Here is a 19771-nt window from a genome sequence, read left to right on the forward strand (position 1 = left end):
TTAAAGAATAAACGGAGCCTGGAAATATTCACTTTCTGTCAGTAGGGCTATATATACTGTCGGTAATTAGGCAATATAGATCTTTCGTAATCGATACAGAGTAGCTTTTTCCATTTTTTACAATTCCACAGAAATTGGAGTTAACTTAGCGATTTGGCATTCTCATAGGCGCACGGGCAACTTCGGACTTCGTGCGGTGGGGGCGGGGGGTGACCTTATTGCCCGAAAAAAATTACACAATGCCGAAAAACGTGAGTGTTGTTCAAACGCACTCACATCGCACAGTGTAAAACGAACACATTCAGAATTCTCACGTCTAATGAAACTGTTATCATTCCAAAAATAGTTGTTTTGAAAACTCGCGTACTCTATGACCTCGATAGACAGCCTAGTAAAATCAGAAATATATAAAAGAAACAGTTAATGCTTTACGGTCGTTTCTATACAAAGTCGTTTCGATTTAAGTCGCAGTTCGATACAACTGGAAGTCGATTCGATACACATCTAAAGTCGATTCAGACACACAATTCGATACAGACTGAAGTCGTTTCGTAGCAAAAGTTAACTAGACGAAATATCCCAATGAAAGTCTTTTTATCTTCGCATCGCATACGACAGCGATCGATCGAAAGAATGTTATCCCAGAAAGAGAAAAATCATGTTTGTCTGGATAAGGTCTCGGAACTTTTTCCGCTAGCTGAATACGCTGACGTTCTTCTCTGAAACAAGCCCGATTTGAAGGGAAGTCAGTTTGGCAATTCTAAACGTGGAAATTCTATAATAATTTCAGGCTGCCGGGTATCTTAAACTTTTGAATCAAACTGACTAGAAACGACTTTGTATGGAAACGCCCGGACACCGAATTGGTTGTTAATTCTTCCTCGTACGAAAAGTTCAAGAAAATCTTACAACGGCTCTTTATGGAGCTATTCAAAACGACTCTTTTCAGAGCCACCACAAACGTGGTCTTTTGCAAAAAAAAAAAAAAAAAACTTTCAGTGGTACTTCTTGATCTCTGTCCACACCCTGCAGCTAAAACTACAAACATCCGTATTGGGAAAACCTTGAGACAAAACACTTTCCTGAGGGTTGAAAATCGAAAATCACAAATCAATTAGGGCTATTTCAATAGTACTTCTTTTTTATGGAGAAAAATTACAGTTTTCCCCTCTGTGTTTTAAAATGGCGGAAAGGTTTGAGAATTTATGTAATCTTTTACGTGATTGGCAAAAGATAAGGTTCAAAAAAGTCTTTCGAGGCATTGGACAGGTAAAACAAGGAGGAACAAGAAAGATAAAGCCGTTTCTTTGTTAGAAAATGACTCAGAAAAATTACTCGAGCAGTCTCGGTCGTCAGACTGTTGAGCGAGACTAAACCGAGCTCAAAATTGACCTTGGTAAGCCGAGAACAATTGCCTTATCTCGAATTTAACAAAGCCAATAAACAAAATGTCTATGAAATTAATTTATTAAAAAATTCAACTTTTCTCGGTCTCAAAATAATTGTTGACACACTGATTGATGTCAGGAATGAAACATCAAAACATCACTTCTTAAAATCAGTTAAAATAAGCACATAAACCTTCCTTTCCGATACCAATGTCCCAGTCCGTTTCAGGGCACAGCAGCGAGAAAAGTATAGCTCGCTACAGCTAACGGCCAACTGTATCGCAGCTTTAAGGTGTCTCCGATTCAACCACAAAGGACACAAATTTCCGCCGTCACTAATGCTCCTTTCACTCAAACCTCGAATCGAATGGCCTCCAGTTGACCGCAACCGCAAGTTTTCCCAGCGTATTTTATCAACTACTGCAGTATTCAAGGCAAAATCCAAGCTTCTCGGCCCACAGGGCTGCTTCGATGACAAAAAGTGACTTGAATCATGATTTTCCAGCATTTTCTTTAAGATTTGTAGATTTCGCAGTTCAACTCTGCTTTCGCCGTAAGTTTTTATTCCACGACAAGCGACCCTCGAGTCAAGTTTGACAGTGGTGTAATTTTCCTAGACCAGTCACAATTTTTTACTACGCGTAGCAACCAATGGGATTGCCTCATTTTGTATAGAAAATAGATTACGTCAAATGGCTTTTTTCGTGTTCGCCAGAGTGGGCAAAGGCCGTCTTTCGAGTTATCTTAAAAGATTTTGAAAAAAACAAACAGAGGCGTAGTAGTTTGTTCCGTTATTATATAAAACAAACAGATTCCATGTTGCTTTGCTTCTGTTGAGTAATAGATCACAGAAGACGTCAAAATGTGGTAAGAACATTAGTGACACACTCGGCTATCGCCTCGTGTGCAACTTTTTTGTTCTTACCCACATTTTGACGTCGTCTGTGATCTATTACTGAACAGACGCACGGCAACATGAAATCTATTTGTTAAAGGAAGTTAATTCTAAAGAACGTGAGGAAAAACAACTACTATTACAATTAGTAGTTTCCAAAGAAAAAACTGAAGTCGTTAGGTTTAAACATGCACGAGTGATGAATAAAAAATGCTATATTTTAAAAAAACATTTTTTCGAGAGCTGTTCACCCTATGTTTTACCACCCAAAGTAGTCACTTTCATCCGTGCCATTGGTATAAACGGTGGATGCCATTAATCATCAGCTGTTTAAATTAGCGATGGTGGGCAATCGAAAGATCGAGGCGAGTCACCCTCGACTGACTAGAATCGACCCATCTGACGTTGGAAGTTAACTTTAACTTGTTTCGAAGACGGAAATCCCCTCGTGAATTCCAATAAAATGGTCAGGTTCAGCATATGCTTGCTCCAACAGTATATGCACGCGCTCTTTGTTTATCAAGGCTCTCTGTTAGGACTGGTGGGTAAATGTGCTGGATAGAAGAAGTAAAAAATATCTGGTGTTTTTTTTTGTTCTTTCTCGCTTCGTGTTCTTGGAACATTATGTCAGCTTCTTGTGTCTTCTCACGTATTTTAAATTTTTTCTGGGTTGCATGCTTTGATTCGCGCGCTTCTTTACTAGTTCTACGGGACCTAACGTTTATTACGTCCCAGGGATGGCCGGTGGTTTTGCAGGGGGGGGGGTACAATTTTAAAACAAGCCTCTTTTGGGGGGGGGAACCGAAGAAACGAGGGGTTTCAAAATTTATGACACAGCAACAATAGTCTAACAGGTTTTATAGCAGAATCCATTAAATAAAACAAAATTTGCCGCTGGCGGTTCTTGAAGCGAAGGTAGGAATGGAGGAAGAAACATTTCCTCGAGCAGGGAGCAAATATTGACCGGATTAATGAGCCCACTGTATCAGACGATCAGTAATCACCACCCCAGTCTAGTTTTCGCGGTCGGCCGTGGCAGTCTGGTCGCACAGCAATCCAGCAAGTAACAAATGGTATCCTTTAGACTGAGGGATTGTGAAGAGCTCCAGTTGATGAATATGGACGAAGAAATGGGAACGATAGTATGCATTGTGGTATTAGCGTGTGGTTGAAAGAAAGCAACTTGCTGGAGTATTCAGTGAAATTCATTGAGAATGGCTACGATGATCTTGATCAGTTTCGTACAATGAGAACCGAGGATTTGGCTGAACTTAGCAATGATGTCGGCTTAACTGCGAAGAAAGGCCATCTGAAACCATTTTATGCGGCCATAAAACAATGGAAAATAATACAAACAATAAACGACAGAAAAGATAAAAGAGATATTAAAAAAACACGATAAAAAATCTGCATGTTTAAGGACGGAAGGATAGAATTATGGCCTTGTCAGTAGGGGGGTTACATTTGTAAAATACGATTTTGGAAGGGGAGTATAATTTTTATCTGAAAATAGTTTGTGGGTTTAGCTTTAAAACACTACACTTATTTGAAAACCACCGTGCCAGCACCCCCTCCCCACTCTCCCCTCCCCCCTTTCCCCGTACTCTGGGACGTAATAGACGATCTTCCCCTACAGAAATAAGGTTGTATCTGGTGTATAGTGTTATGGTGTTTTATTTTTAACGGTGTAGATATTTCGGTTGTCTTCCTTGTCTCAGTTGTTTCCTTACCAGCCTGAGGGGTCTGTATGATTTGGTATCAGTACTAGCACGTTATTTCGATCCGCGGCTCACGTTTACAAGACAAGGCATGCACATGTTTCTTCGTTCGTTTTTATTTGGGTTGCCTGGTTACCGACCCAATAAACGTATTCGCTATTCATAAGAATGGGGATAAACGATGAAATAGCGAGCCTTTCCTTGAAATTATCGACTAAAGTAAAAACTACTCCTTCTAATGGATTGTATAAATCAAGAGAAGAAGCTGTTGCCACTAGTTTTACACGCAACTAAAATTATTTTTGCCGTCACAGTAGAACACCGCCCAACAAACCTACTTTTTAACAGTTTTCCTCGTTGATTTTTTTCTTTTTTTGTTCTCAATCTACTGTGTCTTCTACATCAAAAAGAGCCCTCTTTTAGGCCATGGTTGTATCATAAACTAAACTATATGGTAGTATTCATCCATTGAAACAGAAGTGCTGAGAAATGCTGGAAACTGTTGCCAGCCACCTTAAGTTCAACAAACTGTGAGCCAGCTGTTGTCATCGCTATCATAAACTGACAAATTAAAAATTATCTTTCCAAACACTGCTGCTTAGCTTTTCCTGAAAACACAGTTAATTTTAAGTTAATTCACGGCTCAGAAAGAAAAATTTCCGCAGAAGTTTCCTTTTTTTTAACATTTCGTCGCTCTAAATTATGGTTCATTTGGCCTTTAAGAGGTTGGCGCTACGTGAAAACTGGCTTGAAATAAAAAACACGAATGGACAGGCAGAATAGCGGCAGCAATATAATCATCCACCCTAACATTCTCCCAAACTCTGGGATTGCATGTATTTTGAATGTTATTATCGCCAGAATGTGTAGTTTACATATGTTGCTTCTCTCGTTTACATTGTGCAGATGACGTTTTCCATTTCCAAAAGCACGAGTAGACGTTCATCGATTTTTAAGGCCCCACGTATCTGAAAAGCTAGTAACGTCACGGATTTCGAGCAGCCCATGAATGAGCAGGTAACATTAGTTCTCATCTAGGACTGAAATATATCAAAAATTCGTCTCGAGATAAATAACTCGAAAACTGAGATAAATTATTCTTGCTACATCCGCAAAATGGCCGATCTGAAGAAAAAAACAATTAAAATTCATACTATTCTGACTAGCGTAACTTAGGGTGGACAGCCTTAAAAAAATGTTTTGAAACAACAAAAGTGTATTTCAATTCATCGCTCGTAAATCTTTTTTTTGCTTATTTAACAACTTCAGTTTCCTCGATAAAAATAACTAATTAAAAGTCAATTTTTCCTCCCTCTATTTCGAATAACTTCCCACGCCAAGTAAACCTTAATGCCAAGAAATATGAGCCTTACTAAGAAGGAAGTCTTAAACTTTGGCTGAAAATGATCAAATTTGTCGCAAAAAATACTCTCTGTTCACCATTCCAATAACCTTATCGCATCAAAGCCTTCTTACTGTTTAACTTCATAACTGTATTTTGTCAAGAGTCTAATCTCTTTTTATTATGCGTGATGTAGTCCACACAAAGAAAGATGGCAATTTATTATTTTCCATCTTTATTCACAGGTGCATGGTCAACTTACATTTTAGAACAGTTTTTATATTTCTTTACAACAATGATGAAAACTTTCTCAATGGCTATCTTATTGCTGGGAAAGTATTTCATTCTGATGTAATAAAATGAGTAAGCACCACTTTTAATGTTAGGCAACGGTTACGAGGACTTCTAAAATCTAAGTCGTAATACATTATTAGCCCTGTTCATCGTATTGGTCTACAAGAACTAACTTGTAAAACAATGGCAAAGCACTGGTCCTATTGTGTCCTTCTAACTTCACCTAGCTTCCAACAGTAAAGAATTGGGTTTAAAGACGAGTTTAAGAAAATTAAAGTGGTTGTGTAAATCCTAGCGAGATAAAAAGATACAGATAGTCCACTTTTAGCCCTCAAAGCAGTCATTGCACCACGAGGTAGATAACAAGCGACCAGCGTCAGTTGCAACCATATTGCAGTGGAAACTGCCTTTTTGTATCGTGCTATGTTCAGTTGATTTGTTTGGTGTGGTTGTGGAACATTGTGGCTGTGAATCTGAGTGTTGTGATGACGGAGGGTGAGGAAAATCTTTGTGTGAGAGAAGGTGGACATTATAAGATGTAGAGGTATACCTATGGTGCCCGATACCATGTGGTTATCAGGGGATTCCAAAACCACATTGCTGAAAAGACAGCGCTAGTAGCCCAAGAGGTAATGACGATCAGGTAGGTTCGCTTTAAAGTTACAACTTGTCTGTATCTCAGTCCCAACGACAGGGAAAGAAGGCTGTCCACGCTTAGTCCTGTCAGAGTTGCGAACGACACTCCACACAAGATATAACTTGTTACAAAACTTGCCACAATTAGGTGATGACAAATATTCCAATGTTCATACACCACAGACATCCAATAGGTTCTGTAATTAGACCAACACAGAGATCAGTTGTTGCAAGGCAACGAAGCAGGAGTTTGGACGCCGGATGAAGTGAAGACTCCTTGTGGAGAGCTATTAGGATCAGAGCATTCCCAAGAAATGCAGTAACAGACAGACAAGTGTTTAAAACTGAAATATGTATCAACTGGCCGTGTAGTCAACCAGTTAGTCCTGCGGAACACATGAGTTGTTCAATTGTCTTTTGCTGTTCAGCTCCAGTAAAGTTTGCTGCTGCCATTTAGTTGGTAGGATGATATGGCTGTTTGTAGCAGCTGGAATCGATTAGCTATCACTGCGAAAACGTTTCAGTGTAGAAAAGTTACAAAAGGGCTTGTCATCTGATGAATAATCTAAACTCTTTTTATAACGCCTTTTTCAAGTTTGCTTAAACCTGAATTTGGAAAGACAAATAAATCTAGTGGGTAGTCAATTAGCTGAGTAAATAATTAATAAAGATAAAATAAAAATTATAAAGAGACCATTGTTTAACTATTGGTTTTGACGGTTATGTTTTACTTCAGGAAATATTTCGCAAATTCTGAAAATTCTTCCAGTCATTCTAATTTACAATTTCTTCCTCGATCACGCATCGAAGTAATTGTTAGTCATATTGTTTACAAGAATAGTGTCTGAAACAGTGCGGGGGGCGATGTATCGCACATTTTAAAATGGGAATAGTTATATCACCCGAGCCATTTGTATAAACGGTTGACGCTGTGAATCTTAAAATGGTTAAATTAAGGAAGGTGGGTGGTCGAAAGATCGAGGTGAGCCACCTTCGTCCGAATGGAATAGAGCGTTTTCACATGACGTCACAAATTTCGCGGGAAATTTGAGTCGCCATGTTGGTGTTCCATATTTTTCAAGATGGCGGCAAATCCCCTTACCGATTATGCGAACAACCTCGATCCCCACGTGAAGAAACATTACTATGGAAAGATTTCTTGCGTTGGTATCGATCCCATTTTAATTCCAGACAAAACGTATGATCCAGACTGTTTGCCACGGGTCAAATCCATGGATTTGCTATCATTTTTAGTGCTTGGGACAAGCTACTACAGCAAGGATCAATTTCAAGCTTTTCGGAGTTTGCGAGCATTTAATCAGATCGTTTCAGGGTTTGTGAGCTGTGTAAAAGGGCACAAAATAGGAAACAACTACATTGTTCTCAGAAAAGTCAGGCATTCGCAGAGAATGAACGATCCATGTGATACATTAATATTGTGGATTATAACCGAGGAAAATGGTACTGTTCTTTTCGCACAATGCGTTGGATGTATGGCAGGACAAGGAGAGTGCTGCTCGAATATTGCGAGCGTCCTCTTCTGCATTGAAGCATGGAATCGTGTGAACGAAAATCTGTAATGTACACAGGTGAAATGTGGCTGTTTGATGCCAGCAGCCTTCAAAGAAGTTCCCTACGCACCCGTTTCAGTGCCGTAAAGTACCCCTATTGTTTGAAGGATACAGACCTCAAAGATTACCCTGGGAAGTCCAACTCATGTTTGAAGTCAGAAAATGGAGCTACAAGTCTTAAAAAAGAACATGCATACTATTACCAATCACAACAGCAAATATTCACTACTGGATACAATTACTGTGACTTTGTTGTTTGTGGTTTCAATGAACAAATTGCTTTTTTCTGTGAAAGAATTCTCCCAGATATCTGTCACTGGAATTCTGTTGTTCCCAAACTAAATCACTTTTGGAGATATTGTGTTCTACCAGAAATCCTTGGAAGGTGGTATGCCAAGAAAAGAAATGTGTCTCAGCCATCATCTGGTCTCAGTTCTGTCTGCTTTTCCAGGATGAATACTACTGATACTATTGTAACATGCAGCAACCAAGCATGTCCCATTTCTTCTTTTCACTTAATCAGCTTGAAAGTCCAAAAAGTACCCAACAAGTGGTTTTGTCCTCTGTGCCAAAAAACTGCTGGAGCCAGAAGTAAGAAATCAAAAGGCAAACAAACAAAAGAAAACTTGGATGAAGCTCTTGAACTGGACTACATATGTTTGTGTAATAAGAAGCCATTGCCTTCCGATGAAGTCCTTAAATGTCATAACCCATTGTGTGAAAACGGACAGTTTTTTCATTTGGCTTGCTTAAACTTTAAAAGGACGCAAAACAATGCCCTTACAACATGGGAATGTATGGGTTGTAAGTCAGGGGGCAAAGTCAAGCTAAATACCAAGGAAGCTAAAGAAGCAAAGGGCTCTTTACAAAGGGTTCGAACTCTTTTTCAGAAGCAAATTTCCAGGACTTTTCCAGGACTTTTCCAGGACTCAGATTGATTTTTCCAGGACTCTAAAAGTCACGTTAACCCTTTCACTCCCATTATCTCAATATTAATTCTCCTTACTGTCTGCCATACATTTCATGTTTTTTTTTTACTTGAGTTTAACAGATTTCCAGAACTTTCCAGGACCAGTAGCCCTTTTCCAGGACTTTCCAGTCCTGGAAAATGCCACAATAAAATTCCAGGACTTTCCAGGTTTTCCAGGACCCGTACGAACCCTGTGAATTACATGCATGCAAGTCAGATGATGATGTCATTATAACTGGAATTTCAACAGGCCTTACTGAAAAGTCAGCATCCCTAGCAAAGCTCAATGAACAACATAACAAACTGATTTTGTCCCCCCACGGCTGGCTTGATTGTGATATCATTCATGCAGTGCATGTATGTCTTAGAAAAATTAACCCTGGAGTTGAGGGTCTGCAGAGACCAACTTTGGGTCCCTGCAGAAACTTTAATCAGGTCAATGGTGAATTTATTCAGATTTTACACACTGGGGAACAACACTGGGTGTGTATAGCATCGGTGGGGTGTGGAGATGGCACAGTGAATTTATATGACAGTCTTTACCGTAACATCATTTATAGTGAAGTAGAAGATCAAGTAATTAATCTTGTTGGACAGGCAAATTTTACTGGCATTCAAGTTGCTCCTGTTCAGCATCAGCAAAATGGCAGTGACTGTGGGGTATTTGCTGCTGCCTTTGCAACCTGCCTAGCCTATGGCATACCTCCCCAAACTGTGCAATTTGATATCTGCAAAATGAGAGCACATCCGTATCACTCCCTAAAGAATGGTCTATTGCAAATGTTTCCTACAGTTGAATGACTTAATATATGAAACTCCTTTTAGAAACAAAGTCAAACACTTTGTCTAGTTTGTCTCAAACACTTCTTCTTACATGTATTGATCTTGGAATAAACAGAAAGATGTAATCAACTGTGGATCTTCCCAAGTTGTTTCAATTACAAAAACATAGTGCTGACAATGGCTCTGTTGATGAACTACCAGGATTATACTATGCTAAGAATTAGTTGTTGACTTGAAACCGAAATGTATATTTTTATCTTTGTAGGGACAATTGAGTTCCATTGAGCACTTGGATACACCTGAAGTCCCTTCCCGTAGATACCCTACATGAAGGCCTTAATATTATTACAACTAGCATGTAATTCCTTCCGGCAACATCACTATTAGAATGCCCAAGACACAAAGTAGGGAACCAATCTACATTAAAACGATCCCAGTCTTTAGCAGGTTCTCCTGACACGAAATGCTTGCTGCAAACCCGGTCATTTTCTCAAATAGAGTCGGTTAAAGCCTCTCTGCTGATCGCAGAAATCCAACTTCTTCTTCGCTCCAAAGTCAACTCTTCCATGTACTCTCCTTGGTTAACAACAACACGTGGAACACGAAAAAAACTTACTTTCTCGGGGGTGGGCCGTATCTTGCCCGTTTTATTGCCACATCCGACAATGAGGCAAAGGACCATGATGACAAAAATTAAATTTCTTTGCTAAGAACGCTAGAATGTCGTACAGAATGTCCCAGGTGTTCACCGTTGGTTACCACGGGTAGTACGCATTTTGCGATCGAACACCAACATGGCGGATGAAGTCGGTTGTCATGACAATATGCAAATGTCATCACGTCAGTGAAAACGCTCTATCGATCCAATTGATATTCAATTGACCACCCACCTTCCCTAATTAACTGCAAAGTGTTCAAAGAGGGAAATGCAGTTGTTAATTTGAATATAACAGCCAAATTTAGCAACGCTTGTTCAAGAACAGGATATGCACACATTCTCTGTTCATCAAGGCTGTCTGCTAGGACTTCGTGCATAAATTTGGTTGCCTGTTTTGGCTCGCGCGCTTATTTACCAGTTCTAAAAAAGTGTAGTTGTATCTGGTGTATAAATATATGGTGTTTTATTTTCGTACTGTAGATATTTTGTTTGTTTACTTCCATGGCACACCACGTGACAGCGTTGCATAACTATTGGTCAACACACAATCACTGCTTTTTATGTGTGGCGCACGATGGGAAAGTTGTATGTAATAGCGGAGCTCCTGCTCGCCGAAGGCGCGCAAGCGGAGACCCATACCTTCGAAAGTTTGGTAACCCATCGATCTGAAAAATTTTGGTTGTCACGTGACTGTCCCTACGTACGTACGGCCGTACGCCAAAAATGAGATAGTAGCACCGTTACCATAGGTACATCATTGATATTGGACATCCATGTTATGATTAATTGACAGCTGTCAAAACCTGGTATCCACAGACCAGTATCACGTGACCATGTTGTGGGCTCAGGTCAAGAGGTCGCGCTTTTTTTTTAAGGTGACCGCCAACCAGGTACTGTCTTTTCGATTGGATCGAGGGCTAAGCCAGGTTATTACTCTGGGGGAGAGTGAGGGCGTACATGCAAAGGCAAAATTTCGGAGCAAATTAAACCCTGACGCGTTGTCGACTTTTTTTCCGACATTTATTCCTTGCGCAATAGTCTCTTGCAAAGTCCCTTATATATTGTGTACGTAATTTCTACAATCTTGGTTACACTCATTAGGTATGGTTTGTTAAAATGTAACTAGAAAAAAATAGTGAAACCACATGCTGACAATTTTTTATTTTTTGAGTTTCTGATCCAGGAGAAAAATCCTCTTTTCATTTATGGTTAATTTTTCTAATCAGGAGCTCCGCTTGTAGGCTTGGCCAAATCTATGTATTACTGTCGAAAATACAACGCCATTCCTGTGTTCTGATTGGCTGTATTTCCTATGGCATGGTATAAAATATAATGCAATGCAATACAATAACGGTTTATTCAGAATACAAATGAATAGACATGACAATTGAAAATAGAGTAAAAAAAATGCAACGATGAATACATCGGCGTCAACATAAATAAAATAAATAATAACCCTGAAAGAAAGTTAAGAGGTTAGCACTATGTGAACACTCCCTTGAAATGAAAAACACGAATGGATGGGCAGAGTGTAGCGGCAGCAATATAATAATCTACCCTAAACTTCTCCTAAACGCTGGAACAGCATGAATTTTGATTGTTATTTTCTCCAGAATGTTCAGTTTACATATGTTGTTTCTCTCGCTGACGGTGTGTAGATGACCTTTTAATTTTTAAAAAACACGAGTAGATGTAGATTTTAAAGTCCCATGTATCGGAAAAGCTTGAAACGTCACGGATTTCGAGCAATCCATGAATGAGCAGGTAACATTAGTTCTCATCTAGGATTGAAATACATCGAAAATTATTCTCTAGGAAAACAACTCGAAAACTGAGGTAAATCACTCTTGCTACATCCACATAATGGCCGATCTGAAGAAAAAAAAACTAAAATTCACACTATTCCCGTTTTAAAATGTGTGATACATTGCCACCCGCATTGTTTCAGACACTATTCTTGTAAACAATGTGACTAACATGACTAACAATTAGTTTGATGCGTGATCGAGGGAAAAATTATAATTTAGAATAACGGGAAGAATTTTTCAGAATTTGCGAAATATTTCCCGAAGTTTAAGACATAGTTAAATGATGTTCTCTTTATAATTTTTACTTTATCTTTATTTATTTAATCAGCTAATTGGCCACCCGCTAGATTTGTTTGTCTTTCCAAATTCAACATGTCAAGCAAACTTGAAAAAGGCATTGTAAAAATAGTTTAGATTATTCGTCAGTTGTGAAGTCTTTTTGTAACTTTCTACACTGAAAAGATTCAGCAGTGATAGCTAATCGATACTAGCTCCTACAAACAGCCATATCATCCCAGCTAAATGGCAGCAGCAAACTTTACTGCAGCTGGACAGCAGAAAACATTTGAACAACTCCTGTGTTCCGCAGAATTAACTGCTGGATTACACGGCCCGTTGACATTTATTTCAGTTTTAAATTCTTTCCTGTCCGTTACCGCATTTCTTGGGAATGCTCTGATCCTAATTGCTCTTCACAAGGAGTCTTCACTTTATCCGCCGTCCAAACTATTGCTTCGCAGTCTTGCAACAACTGATCTCTGTGTTTGTCTAATTGCAGAGCCTCTCTCTGTTGCCTTTTGGATGTCTGTGGTGAATGAACATTGGAATATTTGTCCTCACCTATCGGCGGCAAGTTTTATAACAAGTTATATTTTGTGTGGAGTGTCGGTCGCAACTCTGACTGCAATAAGCGTGGACAGACTTCTCGCCCTGTTATTGGGACTGAGATACAGACAAGTTGTAACTTTAAAGCGTACCTACCTGATCGTTATTACCTCTTGGTTTATTGCCGCTGTCTTTTCAACAATGTGGTTTTGGAATCCTCTGATAACCTTATGGTATGGAACCATAGGTATACCTCTATACCTTATAATCTCCACCTTCTCTTACACAAAGATTTTCCTCACCCTCTATCATCATAACACTCAGATTCACAGCCAGAATGTTCAACAGCCAAACCAGATAAATCAACTGAACATAGCACGATACAAAAAGGCTGTTTCCACTGCAATATGGTTGCAACTGACGCTGGTCGCTAGTTATCTACCTCATGGTGTAGTGACTGCTTTGAGGGCTAAGAGTGGACTATCTGTATCTGTTTATCACTCTAGGATTTATACAATCACTTTAATTTTCTTCAACTCGTCTTTAAACCCAATTCTTTACTGTTGGAAACTAGATGAAGTTAGACAAGCAGCGAAGGACACAATCAGACAAGTGGTTTGCCATTGTCTTACAAGTTAGCTCTAGTAGACCAATACGGTGAAAAGCGTAAATGCCGTACATTTACCAGTAAGATTTTAGAAGTTCTCGTAACCGTTGCCTAACATTAAAAGTGGTGCTCACTCATTTTATTATATCAGTGTGAAATACTTTCCCAGCAATAAGATAGCCATTGAGAAAGTTTTTATCGTTGTTGTAAAGAAATATAAAAACTGTTCTAAAATGTAAGTTGACCATGCACCTGTGAATAAAGATGGAAAACAATAAATTGCCATCTTTCTTCGTGTGGACTACATCACGCATAATAAAAGGAGATTAGACTCTCGACAAAATACAGTTATGAAGTTAAACAGTAAGAACGCTTTGATGTTTTTTGCGCTCATAACACAGGCAGAAAGCGTTGAGTTTTTATGCGGTATGAGATGGGTGTGTTATTATGACACGAAAAGTCGTTTAGGAAATAACACAGAAATTGTGCACTAAATTTAACAACCGCCTTGATTTCAGAGTTTGTGTTTTCATGATTCGTCTTTAGTTTAGAAGCCCAACGAATATTCACAAAATGATTCGTTATGCATTTATAGAATAAAACAAGGATACTGTGGGATACGTAGCTAACACTCAAGCGGAAATTATTCCAAAATTATGGATCAAGTCTTCATTGAGGCTTAAGCTGAATTTTATTTTCTTGGAATATGCAAATTTTTGCAACTTTGTTTTACAGATGGCACATATTTCTACAGCTGCAAGGGGAAAATGAGTTAACTAATAGCATACTAAAATTAAAATCGAGGGTGGGTTGTGCTGTTATGTGAAGCAGTATTTTATAATGAACATTTAATTTCGAAGCTACGCTCTACTGAATCTTTGAACTTGGTCAGTTGAGAATTCGAGAATTGAATTCAGGTAAGCGTCACGAGCGTTCATGTTGAACTTCTCAAACCGTTCCATGAAAAACGGTTTCCGATGCAATTATCTTTCTTTCGAGACAGTTTGTCTGTCTTAAATGCAAATTGAAGCGTCTATTTATTGAACAAAACTCTGCTCTTAGGTAAATATAGACTTAATTTACGTCTGGTGCGTATTAAACCAAGGGTGAGATAAATGTGTTGAAGAAATATGGCGATAAGGTTATTGGAATGGTAAACAGAAAGTATTTTTTGTAACAAATTTGATCATTTTCAGGCAAAGCTTAAGACTTCCTTGTTAGCAAGGCTCATATTTCTTGGCATAAATGTTTATTAGGCGTGGAAAGTTATTCGAAATAGAGGGAGGAAAAATTGACTTTTAATTAGTTATTTTATCGAGAAAACTGAAGTTGTTAAATTAGAGAAAAAAAATGTACCAGCGATGAATTGAGATAAGCTTTTTTTTTTCAAAACCATTTTTTGAAAGCTGTCCACCCTAAGTTACACTAGACAGAATATTTATATCATCCGTGCCATTTGTATAACCGTTTGATGCTGTGAATCTTAAAATGATTAAATTAGGGATGCTGGTTGATCGAAAGATCGAGGTGAGCCACCCTCGTCCGGGTCGAATCGATCCAAATGATATTCAAAATTAACTGCAAAGTGTTTCGAAGAGGGAAATGCAGTTGTTAATTAGAATATAATAACCAGATTTAGCATACGCTTGTTTAATAACAGGATATGGACACATTCTTTGTTCATCAAGGCTGCCTGCTAGGACTTCCTGTATAAATTTGGCTGCCTGTTTTGGGTCGCTCGCTTATTTATCAGTGCTAGAAAAGCATAGTTGTATCTGGTGTATAAATATATGGTGTTTTATTTTAGATATTTCATTTGTTTACTTCCATGGCATACCACGTGACAGCGGTGCATGACTATTGGTCAACACACAATCATTGCTCTTTATGTGTGGCTCACGATGGGAAAGTTGTATGTAATAGCGGAGCTCCTGCTCGCCGAAGGCGCGCGAGCGGTGACCCATACCTTAGAAAATTTGGTAACCCATCGGTCTGAAAAATTTTGGTTGTCACGTGACTGTCCCTGCTTAGGTACGTACGTTCGTACGCCAAGTCCCATTCCTTGAAAACTAAGAGAGTACATGTAGCACCATTTCCATAGGTACATCATTGATACTGGACATCCATGTTATGATTAATTGACAGCTGTCAAAACAAGTTATCCCCTGATCGAGGTCGCGTTTTTTCAAAGGTGACCGCTGACCAGCTACCGGGATTTCGGTTGGATCGAGGGCTCAAGCCAGGTTATAACTCTGGGGGAGACTGAGAGCGTACATGCAAAGGCCAAATTTTGGAGCAAACTAAACTCGGACGTGTTGTCGACTTTTCTTCCGACATATTCCTTTCGCAATCGTCTCTTGCAAAATCCCCGATATATTGTGTACGTAGTTTCTACAATCTTGGTTACACTCATTAAGTATGGTTTGTTAAAAAGTAACTAGAAAAAAATAGTGAAGCCACACGCTTAACAATCACATGTTCACAATTGATCATTTTTGTTTCGTTTCGTCAGAAACGAAACGGTATTGTTTTCACTTCAGGGGTGAACTATTTACATAGTGATTTATAATATCCAATCAGAGTAAAGTTCGTAATTGTTAATTTAAATACGGCGGCAAAATTTCAGCTAAAACTCGGTGCATCGCAACAAAATGTGTCATTTGCAACATTTCAGTGAAACTCTCGTTTCTCGGTGTTATCTTATACAAGAAAACTGCGACCTGGACTTGATAGTGTTGGTGAAAAAGAAATATATTTTCGGAGTAGAGACACCGCCACACCACGCGATTTGTCCCCCAATGCGATATTTTGAGCCGATGAAAGCAGTTAGTTTTGTTTAGTTCAGCAAAGAAATGGTACTTTTTCCTTTTCAGAGTGATTTATTGACATAGTGAGTATGAATGTTATCAGGGTAAATGCTGTGTAATTCGTATAGGTGATCATACGGTTTCGAGTTCAATTTGGAATTAATTTGCACGAGTGAGTTTTTCAAAAACCTGAAGCTGCACGAGCCGCTTCGGCGAGTGTAAGTTCAGCTTTTTGAAAAACTCACAAGTGCAAATTAACTCCAAATTGATCGAGAAAAACCGTATGATTACTTATTAATAATATGAACATGAAAAAATTGGCGCGGAGGAAGTGCCGGAAGATCTTTCTTGAAGCCATTTTTCTCATTTGAGAAAAGTTTTTTCAAAGTTTCAGCACAAAATTTTCGTCATCATTTTACGTGTTGTCGTTTTCTTAGAAATGTCCCTATTGTCTTTCAGCCAATCATAATCCAGAATTTCGATGTGTAATTTGCACTGGTGTTACACTTTTTGCACTGATGTTACACTTTTTGCACTGATGTTACACTTTTTGCACTGGTGTTACACTTGAACTGCACTGCTCTTAGCCAATCAGAATGTGTATTATTAACAAGGTAAACATGTTCAGCAAAAATAACTTCTCGAAACTAAATGTTATTTCGTGACACGGATAGAAAGGAAATTAAAATGTCATGCCAGTAGAAATAATTGGCGACTTAAATGTTCCTAAGTCTTACTGAAACGATGTATTCTAGAGAAACGAAGATATCTGTTTCCGTGCTTGATTTAAATGTGATTAAGATCACAACTACGGCGACATAATTTTGGTCAATCAGAACACTTGTCAGGAATGAACAATCCCGCGCCTTTTCTGTGGCTGTTTACGGGAAAAGAACACACACTTGGTGCGTTTGGGCGATACAACAGATACGATATATTGTGGAAGGTAACTAATTTATCACATTGTAATTTAATTAACGTTGGTATATTGCAAAATAGGCACAATATGGCTTTTTTATAAGGTTTTCTTCCTATCGTAGGTGTCGACATTTTCCAGATTTGGTTGAATTTCTCAAATTTTCCGCCACAATTTCAGTAGCTTTACTTCTTAGAGCGCGCTTTTAAAAATAAGAAAATGTGTATTTCGACATCCCGCGGCATTTCACGAGCTGGTTTCCATGAAAACACCGATAACATTTGTATTTTAGCTCCATAATATTCAAGCGAAAGTGGAGGAATAATTGTGCAACTGTCGTCACACATGAGGCGTCGTTTTTGGAAAGAAAAATATACTGCGTCACTGACAACGAAACGTAGAGTGCCGCACCCATTCCAATGAAGGACTGCCCGGCACAGAAATGGAAAAATTATGCGTCAAATGCTTTTGCCTTTTAGCTTTATCTAGCCTCACACACAATACTTTGAATTTCCGAAAAATTTGGCGGGGTTGTGCGGCGCGCTTCCCAAAGCACTTACCCTATTTAAGACCAAAGTCTGCGATTTTTCTAACCTATTTATGGCCTGACCCTTAAATTAATACCCTGTTTCAGACCTGCCGTAGTTCTCTAGTCCAGAATGATGTTAAAGGTATTGTGAATGGCTTTAGTTGCTGGTCTTATCGATAATGATGAAAAAAGTAGCTTCTGAAAAAACATACCTAATTCAAGACTAGAGTGCACAAACCATACCCAGTTTGAGACCAACACGACCAAAATCGATACTCTACTTCTAACTAAAATGTCTTTAAAAAGAAACATGTCCCTCTGACGCTGGACATACCTATATAGCCGATATAAGGGAGCCCCCGCCCCCCCCCCCCCCCCGCCTCCCCTAGAGCAGAGTCAAAGTGAAGTATCACAAGTAAGTACATTTCGAAGCGTGTTGACTGCAATAATTGATACATGTGTAGACAACTTAAATTAGTCCTTTTACAATAGGCTCAGTAATAAACCTCACCTGACCGGTAAAAACCCCAGGCTCTGACAACTGAGAAGATCAGTGCGGTGCAAAGCGGCGCATTAGCACATACCCCCCTCACCCCAGGACTTCTCATGCACAAGATATCAAAATCCCGGCCTTTCTCAGACTTTGAATACCTTTCCGGAAACGAAACACCATTTCTTTCTGAGAAATAGCTTCTTGTTGAGTTTCTGATCCAGGGGAAAAAAATTCTCCTTTCATTTATGATTAATTATTGTAATCAGGAGCTCCGCTTGTAAGCTTGGCTAAATCTATATATTACCGTCGGAAATATTGACTGTATTTCCTATGCCATGGTATAAAATATAATGCAATGCAGTGAATGCAATACAATAAGGGTTTATTCAGAATACAAATGAATAGACGTGACAATTGATAAAAGAGTCAAAAAAAAATGCAACGATGAATACATCGGCGACAACATAAATATTATAAATAAGCACCGAGAAAGAAAGTTAAGAGGTTAGCACTATGTGAAAACTCCCCTGAAATGACCAACACGAATGGACGGGCAGAGTGGCAGCAGCAATACAATACTCCACCTTAACATTCTCCCAAACTCTGGGACTGTATGTATTTTGATTGTTAAGTACGCCCGAATGTGCAGTTTAAATATGTTGTTTCTGTCGTTGACGGTGTCTAGATGACCTTTTCCGTTTTCAAAAGCAGAAGTAGATGTTGTGATATAATAACCCAAGTTATTCTCGCATTTTGATTGGTTCTCGCCTATGATCTATTAGAGGACAGACGCACGATTGACGTCATCGTTTCAAAGTTTCTACCTCTGTATTTTAAAATGGCAGAAAGTTTTGAGAATTAAGGTAATATTTTATGCGACTGGGCGAAAGATAAGGTACAAAAAAGTCTTGTCGAGGCATTGAACAGGTACGAGAAGCAGGAAAAGGAAATTAAAAGCCTTTTTTTCAGAAAATAACTCAGAAAAATACTCGAGCAGTCTGAAGCAGTCAAGTGAGACTAAACTAAACACAAATTTGGTCTTGAAGTTACCTTAAGGTGAGAAACCATTGCTTGTCTCGAATTTAACGAAACAATAAACAAAATGTTTGTGCGATTAATCTATTTAAAAAATTCAACTTTTCTCAGTCTCAAAATAATTTTTGACACAGATTGATGTCAGGAATGAAACATCAAAACATCACTTCTTAAAATCAGCTAAAATAAACACATAACCTTGCTTTCCGACTCGAATGTTCCAGTCCGTTTCAGGGCACACCAGCGAACAAAGTATAGCTAACTACAGCTCACGGCCAACTGTATCGCAGCTACAAGGTGTCTTCGACACTATATCAAACTGATTTAAGAATCACCAACAACAGAGGACACAAATTTCTACTTTCACTAACGTTCCTATTGTTCAAAACTCGAATCGAATGGCCTCCAGTGTTTACCACAACCCCAAGTTTTCCGAGAGTATTTTTTCAACTCCTGCAATATTCAAGGCGACATCCAAGCTTTTCGGCTCACAGGG

At 38.8% G+C, this 19771-nt stretch overlaps 1 protein-coding gene and 2 pseudogenes across 1 annotated transcript; 2 read left to right on the forward strand and 1 right to left on the reverse strand.

Annotated features, from left to right (window-relative positions):
• Window positions 1-5722: 5722 nt before the first annotated feature.
• On the reverse strand, window positions 5723-6757 carry LOC149116393 (protein carrier GPR45-like; annotated as a pseudogene).
• Window positions 6758-7355: 598 nt separating this feature from the next.
• Window positions 7356-7931, forward strand: LOC149116394 (uncharacterized; annotated as a pseudogene).
• A 4466-nt stretch (window positions 7932-12397) lies between these two features.
• Window positions 12398-13774, forward strand: LOC149116395 (protein carrier GPR45-like). Its single transcript, XM_089282312.1, has one exon. The coding sequence runs from the start codon at window positions 12586-12588 to the stop codon at window positions 13525-13527; it is 942 nt and encodes a 313-aa protein (XP_089138438.1). The 5' UTR covers window positions 12398-12585; the 3' UTR covers window positions 13528-13774.
• The last annotated feature ends 5997 nt before the right edge of the window (window positions 13775-19771 follow it).

This window comes from Orbicella faveolata, unplaced genomic scaffold, assembly GCF_042242905.1.
Source record: "Orbicella faveolata isolate gen_17 unplaced genomic scaffold, um_ofav_v1 contig_12, whole genome shotgun sequence".
Classification (NCBI taxonomy): domain Eukaryota; kingdom Metazoa; phylum Cnidaria; class Anthozoa; order Scleractinia; family Merulinidae; genus Orbicella; species Orbicella faveolata.